Source organism: Styela clava, chromosome 3, assembly GCF_964204865.1.
Source record: "Styela clava chromosome 3, kaStyClav1.hap1.2, whole genome shotgun sequence".
NCBI lineage: Eukaryota > Metazoa > Chordata > Ascidiacea > Stolidobranchia > Styelidae > Styela > Styela clava.
The window spans coordinates 25,393,859-25,401,338 of record NC_135252.1 but is presented as its reverse complement, the minus strand read 5'-3'; the positions used below and the strand labels follow the sequence as shown (position 1 = coordinate 25,401,338).

General features: G+C 39.0%; 1 protein-coding gene across 2 annotated transcripts; it reads right to left on the bottom strand.

Moving 5' to 3' along the window:
- Positions 1–242: 242 nt before the first annotated feature.
- LOC120343150 (uncharacterized) lies at positions 243–6,484 on the bottom strand. 2 transcript variants are annotated; one of them, XM_078111047.1, is made up of 8 exons: positions 6,466–6,484; positions 4,387–4,478; positions 4,057–4,202; positions 3,097–3,256; positions 2,585–2,668; positions 2,194–2,334; positions 1,139–1,342; positions 243–805 (listed from the first exon to the last, which is right to left on the bottom strand). In XM_078111047.1, exons 2-8 carry the CDS (start codon positions 4,459–4,461, stop codon positions 653–655), a joined length of 963 nt encoding a protein of 320 aa, XP_077967173.1. In that variant the 5' UTR covers positions 4,462–4,478; positions 6,466–6,484; the 3' UTR covers positions 243–652. The 2 variants fall into 2 exon arrangements, with proteins under 2 accessions (XP_077967173.1, XP_039268204.2); XM_039412270.2 differs by lacking the exon at positions 6,466–6,484 and having other exon boundaries at positions 2,215–2,334; positions 4,387–5,012.
- Between the last annotated feature and the right edge of the window lie 996 nt (positions 6,485–7,480).

The following is a 7,480-nucleotide window of genomic DNA, read 5'->3' as shown; positions in this document are numbered from 1 at the left end:
TCTGATTGCTGAGCCATTTATATTACTAATTTTATTTTGCGTCATTAAGGTACTACATGCCGTTCAGAATTTGCGTATATCTTTAGGTAACGCTATTTTACAGTACATTTTTGTTGAGAATTTTGATCGCCTGAAAAAACGGTTGGGGGCCACTGTTCTAACTAACAGTTAACGAATTCTTGGCCATATCTTCGAGTATCAACCTCTTATTTATATTCCATTACTGCATAATTAAACTTGAATTGAATTGGATTCAATATTTTTATTCTTAAAACATGAAATTCTCCGCATCGCATGTAAACACCGAAATATTGCAAATTTTCGTGATATACATTTGAATATACAACCTGATCGGATATAAAATTAACAGTTCAGTTTGCCGCAAAAGTGATGAATTACCATATCAATGCTCTTTTATGAATCATGACCTCTCAAAAAAATGTTAAATAATGCCAAAATAAAATTAGCCATGTACATTAGACTTTTGAAAAGGCATTTTTAACACTCGATTTTTTTGATGAAAATTGTTGAAACTGAGAAAATAAAGACGACAAAATATAACAGAAAATTTTTTGACATTGGACGTTCCAAATAAGCCTTTTGTGTTTTATCAATTAACACAAAAATGCATTAAAGCATTGATGAACAAATTTTACATAAACAAATATTTATCAAAAAGGAATTCCGCGAGATGTCGCTGTGGAGATGCTTCAGTCGCACGCAAAGTTGTTCGAAGATGATTCGTGTGCTCGTGCAACGTTTTCGTCACTCGAGGGAGTAAGTCAGCTGCCACGAATTCCGATAACTGAAATAAAATAAGAGATTAGTTAGTCGGATTCCTCTGGTCTTGTTTTTCTTGCGCACGACATACATGCATCTGAAACAAATAACTGGCATGCCAATCCCAGAACCGACATGGACTGGTAAATAGACGGGGCCGTCGTTCGGCATATGATTAAGTCGCCTTATCGGCTTTCCTCTCCACGGGATAAATATGTAAACCAATCCTAAATAAAGAACTCCACTCTACTTTTGCCGAAACTTGCTATGAAATGAGTCTCCCTAGTTGAGGGGGGCTGATCTTATACTGTCGCTTAGAACAAATTATCTTAAAAAAAACAAAATGATTTGAACTTACTTCGAAGTCGTTGTTCTTCTCAGCGTATAGAGATATTTCAGCCAATTTTCCTCCTAGTTCCGCTTCTGATGTCCTAGCTACAACAAACGCTGACGTCATCAACTCAGTGACGTCATTGTTGTATACAATAGAGTTGTTGAAACCTTCTGACATCATAATCCGCACGAAATCGGTAGGACAAGACTGCAATAACTCTTCGGTTACCTAAATATGAAGAAACAGTGATGAAATCAAAGTTTAAAGAGGTCCAGGTTGTAATGAATGAACTCTTAACAACAGGTTTTTCATTTCGGAAATCATGTCGAACCGAAAGCTATATAACAGGGGTGTGCAACATTTTTTGTGGGTGGTTCATATACCCTACTTCAGATATCGAGCTTGGGCCACATAAAAAAATTGTTTTCCCATGTACACAACGTATTAACCATTGGCAAAATGAAAAATTTTAGTGGAACACTTGAAATCTTGAGTTCTTGCATAACATCAGCTTCGGCTTTGACAGAATTCAGATTTTTATACTTGGCGGAGAAAATCTGAGTGTTGTCAAGGGCCACATGAAATGGCTTGACGGACGGGTTATGGTCCGCGGGCCGTCTGTTGCACAAACTTGCTATATAATATACATCTTTTCCATAAATTGTGTTTTAGAACAATTTACATGGAAAGGAATGCGGCCCGGTAATGGATCTTTTGGCAAACCAGTACTGGGGCGTGTTCAGTGGTTGTCGACCACCGCACTTATACACAATAGGCAACGGTATCGAAATTCTGCCGGACCGGTACCGTTCCGCGACCCAGTGACTGCCGACCATCGCACTAATGCACGGTGGTTGATATATTTTTGGATTACCGGTAATCGTCCACGACCCAGTTACTGCCGACCACTGCACTAATACACAGTGAGCAACGGTAACGAACCGGTACCGGTCCGCAGCCTAGTGTGATACTGCGCTAGAACACAGTGCCCCGGGATCAGCAACATTGATTAAAATATGATTATTTATTTACTATAAATACTAACCGTCATAATTATGATGACGTCATACCACACTTACGTCACAATATTTCATTTTCACCTGCTTAGCAAGTATATACTTTGTAACTTCATCCAACATGGCTCCGCGCGTCTTCGCTAACTTTCGGAAGTATTCGGAAACATTCGGATAGTATCGCAAAGCTGACTTGTAATGTTGACTCTGTAAATAGAATTCGCGCTCAGTTCGTAGCTCGAGCTTCCCCAGGACGGCAGTAAATACGAGCAGTCTAGAAATTCTATTTTCGATTGGAGAAACACTGCTCGCACCTTACTAACCAACACTGTTATAAATACGACAATATTGGAAATTAAGAGGACTGCACGTTTAAAACAAGTTGGTGCCGTGTTAGTGCGAGTGACTCTGCTCCGAGCTGATTCTGATATAAAGAAATGATCACGAGTTTACTCACCAATCCCAGATACTGATACTGCATTTGTAATAGCCTCGTCACAATGTCCGATGAAAGGATGTACATCCCGACACTTGATGCCGACTGAAAAAAAAGATATTGGGTGACTGACTTTACATCTGGAAGTTATATCATAGGGACAACAGGAATTGTGTGAGGTGAAAAAAAGGCAAAATTAGGGTTTTGGGCACCCATAAAAGGTCTATCTACATAAAAATGAAGATTAAAAGGCAGATGCCGAGTTACAGATTCATATTTTACGCTGGGATAAACAGAATTAAATAAAATTGGGTCGCGGCTAAATGGAATAGTATTCTCTTTTGCTGCGCCTTATAACTCGGTGCGCCTTATGGTCCTTAGAACACGGTAAAACTGCTAAATTTAGTTGGGAATATCGGGACCATAGCTATCAGAAAAAATAATCATCCTTCGAAATTCTTTCAAAAAACTGAAAATTTATTGGAACAACAGTTACAAGAAAAATGATTTTTTTTCACAGTAACCTCCCTCACCTCAACATGAACCACTGAGGACGCCGTGCTTGTTCTTGGTCTCTTGCGCCTCCCAGTGGACTTTGCGCTGAGTTTGAACCGGTAGACTCCTTGCTGTGCGTCAATGGTAACGTTGGTAACGGCATCAAGACGGTTTTCAATCTTCGATGCTGAAGCGTACCTGGGGATAGAAGCATGTGAAATCTTGATCGTAACCGGACTTTTCTAAGGGGGGTTCCAAAAAAATAGACCTCAACTGTCAGACGTCGGAAAACACAGTGTCGGAAAATTGTTTCCCGCTACGCAAAATTGCCACGTAGGGTACAGAAAATGCTTTTTATTTTGGACATTTAAAAGGGGGTTTCCCGCCTTCAACCCCATTCCTGCATACGCCCTTGTAACTAGGCTTGAATCTTCCCGATTACGCATATTCTACCTAGTTCTTTGGTCGTATTGGTCTGAACAGTAGATAGGCCATTCTTCAAGTTTGGAACCTTCAGCCAAAAAACGTCGGACTATAAAACATATCGTCTACAATTAATACTTGATCCGATATCGAGAAAACGCAACCGTTCAATAAAATACCCTTTCCACCTAACATGGCGATTTAATTGTGTGAGCGAAACCGTACTCTGAGGATTGTGGTTCTCCAAAATAGTGGCTCTCACATATAACGCCGCGTATCCAAGAATTTTCTAAAGGGAGAGGCGGTTCGGAAATTTTTCATTGCCAAGTTTGACCGTAAAAGTTGGCCAGGCCGAAAAACGTGGGTTTTCAAGAGTATTGACGGCCTAAAAAGCGTTTTAAGCTATGAAAAATTAAAATCCTAATTTTTTTTTACATTCCAATTTGGGGGGGGGAGCGACCCCAAATTTTTTTCTGTCTACGCCCCTGCTTACATATTAATGTATTCTTATACAAAGCCTTGTTCTGAGTGAAGGCACGAAACATAAAAATTTTAGCTCTGACGATATTTCTTACCTTGGCCTCCTGTGTTCCTCCCATTCGAAGGAGTCCGCCCCTGTTGATACGGATCCATCCAGTGTTATGGTATAGTTTATGGAATGATTGTCCTCCAATATGACTTGTATCGGGTTCCGGATCTTCGCCGTTGGGAAACGATGGCCCTGTGGAAAAAAAACGTTAGGCCAGGCAGATCTGACAGTCAAAACCAAATTTTCAAAATTAACTCGAGTCGATATTAGGGAATGGATCTAGTGATTTTGAACTACGAAAAATTGTGTATGGTGCAAGAAAAATGCTACTTCCGCATTCAAGAAAGGGGGCTACGCCTCTAGTGAATAGACTTACCGTAGCCAGCCCTTGCAATACAGCTACCAGCAGTAGTAGGTACGGCCACTTCGTCATGCTGTTGTACAAAGTCATAAGCTATAAGGCTATTTCTACAGAGAAAAGGGGAATGTTGGATCTTTTGTACAAAGCTCCCACAACTAATGTAAAAATGTGAAATTTCAGAAAAACACCACCGCCATGTTTTAAAATAATGAATGAGCCGGTAGGCGGCTAGGCGCCCAGTTGGATCTCCGCCATTGCTTGAGGCCCGCGTCATTTTAGTTTACTAACAGGTAATAGGAGACACTACTGAAAATGCCAGTTCATTTAAACGCTGCGCGTTCCGTTGACATACTTGCGTGACTGATATGTGGCTAAAATAAATATAAAAAAATGTTCACTAAAATGCCTAAGGATTCTCCAGTTTATGAGGTATCGAGACCAAATACGATTTATTGGAAAGAGTATTTTGCTGTTCGGAAGGTAGCGTTTTAGAATTTTAATTTTCGACTTGGTTGGCGAGAAAACGGCGATAAATTGTGAAAAAAATGGAAATTTCATAACGATCGGCGCGTTTTTCATTGTTACCGTGGAAACAAAATCCATACCCGGCCTTTCTACGAAACGCATATTACTAAGGTGACAGGATAACCCGCATGAAAAATTATTATTAAGACGCTCTATCTAAACAGACAGACAGAACGACTGATAATAAGGGTCTCCTAGAAGCGGAAATCCAAAAATGAGTAATTATTCAGTTGTAGTTAGGTATGATTTGAAATATTGAATTTTCAGCGCGATCCGCATTTCCAACCCTGACTGGAAAATTACTAATTTCTTATTTTAGGCAATGGCGGGGATGTTTCTTTTTGGCGAGGGATTTGTACAAAAGATCCAATGTTAATACCTGTAAAGTCAATGATGTTATATTTTTATTCTATTGCAATACGGAACACATTCTTCAACACTGTTAAGAGTACGTGAAAGAAAACAATCATGATACTATCATATTTTTGCACCACGATTCTGATGAGTTTAGCCTAGAATAACTCAGATTAGGCTATTCCCTGCCTCAATCTTTTTAAATGAACTTGAACCGACCTGAGGTAGAGGGAAAAAAAATTTAAAAAAATGATGACGCGATAACAGGGTAGTGTCCACAATTATTTTATTTTTTTTGGTCCTGATTATCTTAATTAAGATAAGCTCGTGAAGTAATAGTTATCTCATGTCGTTCAATACTTTCTCAAGGATAAGTTAGGTTAGATAGGGAAATTGGCAGCAATAACAGAATAGCGTCCACAAATAGGTTTTTTGATCCTGTTTATCTTAATTTAGGATTAGTTAGGCTATTGCTGCAATCTTCATCTATTTATGTATGTTGCTCAGTTTTGGATCGCGACCCATAGGTTGGAAACCACTGCTTCAACGTATCTCATCTCAATCTGAGTCTAAGATAAACGAAATCCAAGAAAAAAAATTTCAAATTAGCGCTGGCGCGACAACAACATATTGTTTGCTGTTTACCAGATATGTATGTTCTGCCCCATGCCAACCAGTAATTATGACACAACTATGCTTCAAAGTCACGCATGAAATACCATTGCAGAATTTATCCATTCATGCAGAACCGTTTTCCACGACCAAGAAAGTCGGGCGAGTCAATTTATCGATGGCCATGCTTGGCGTAGGTGTGTCAAATCAGAATTTCGTAGAAAACTATAAAAAGCGATCGAAATGGCTGAGTCGGAAGTAATAGAATTGGTGGCAGGCTCCAGAATGCAATGTTGTCGAAATTTTGCGTAAAGTAGGAAATATTGAGTAATAGATCAGAAATTCGAGTGATATAGGGCAGGGGTGTGCAATCTTTATGCAGTCAGATACAGACAACTGGATGAAACCGCCGGCCGCACCTTTATTCCACGCCGGCTATAATACAGTGGTTGATTGAACTAATGTGTACCTAATTACTTCTCCTTTCCCCCCGCCTTTATGGGAGAACTACAGCGACTATGTTGAGTGATTCGAAAGTATTTGCGAACTACTTGTCTGAGGAAGTCTGACTACGTTGAGACGAAACGTAACAAAGTGGAATACCCGTTGCAATGCCTTTGAACCCTTTGATATATGAAGAAATAATATATTTTATGCTCCCTTTTCCCGCAAAGGAATACCGCTCAGATAATATAAGCTTTCTATAACAACATTCATTGATTATGCAGACGCAGTTGTAGTTTAAGGCAAATAAACGCAGTTTATCGGGGACGCCAGGTATTCTAGACGCCCAATTAAATAATCTTTAATTATTATATTAAACAATGCGCATTCAAAGGAGTCCGCGCTGTCAAATCCATTCAGCAAATAAGCATCACCTTATCGTTACCTAAATTGCATCACAAACAGAATGAACTCAAGTGACCTACAATTTATTCTAATTAGACTCGACGCAGGGATGCTGTGAGTCGCCAAATAACAATTTAATCCCTATGATAACTTCTTATCTGTCTGCGTTTGTAACTTGACATAAAATGAAAGTTCTAATTGCAAAGTTAGAAGGTATGAGCTAGCGGAATGTGGGTTTCCAAGAATCTTAAGGGTCTAAAAGGCGTTCCAATCTATGGAAAATTGCTATGCATGATACAGAAAAATGCTGGTATGATGCGACCTTGAAAGCCCAAATCAGTTAAATTGACATTGAAAGTATCCCTAAGTCAGGGATTCTAATAAATTATAAAATATTCAAGCGGTGACAACAATGCAAAAGCGGCGCACATGAAATATTAAATGTCATTAACGCAAAGAACCGACGTGAGCACATTGTTTCATCACAAATTATTTAGATAATGTGGTCACGTGGGTGGGTTGGTGATTTCGGCTGTCATGCATTTCTTTTGATTTACGTTGAACATTATTCTTGTTGACGCTAAGGCCGTCAGTCAAATTTGCAACTTGCGGACACTAGCCTATTAGATTGCATTAGATATTGCAGTACAATATGTGCTTAAAAATTTTATTGTTTAAAATGTTTATTTAAGCCTTAAATAAACATTGGTATTTGTGAGGTATACGAAGTTCTTGAAAAATTGTAAAAGGTATACCACGATAAAAAAAA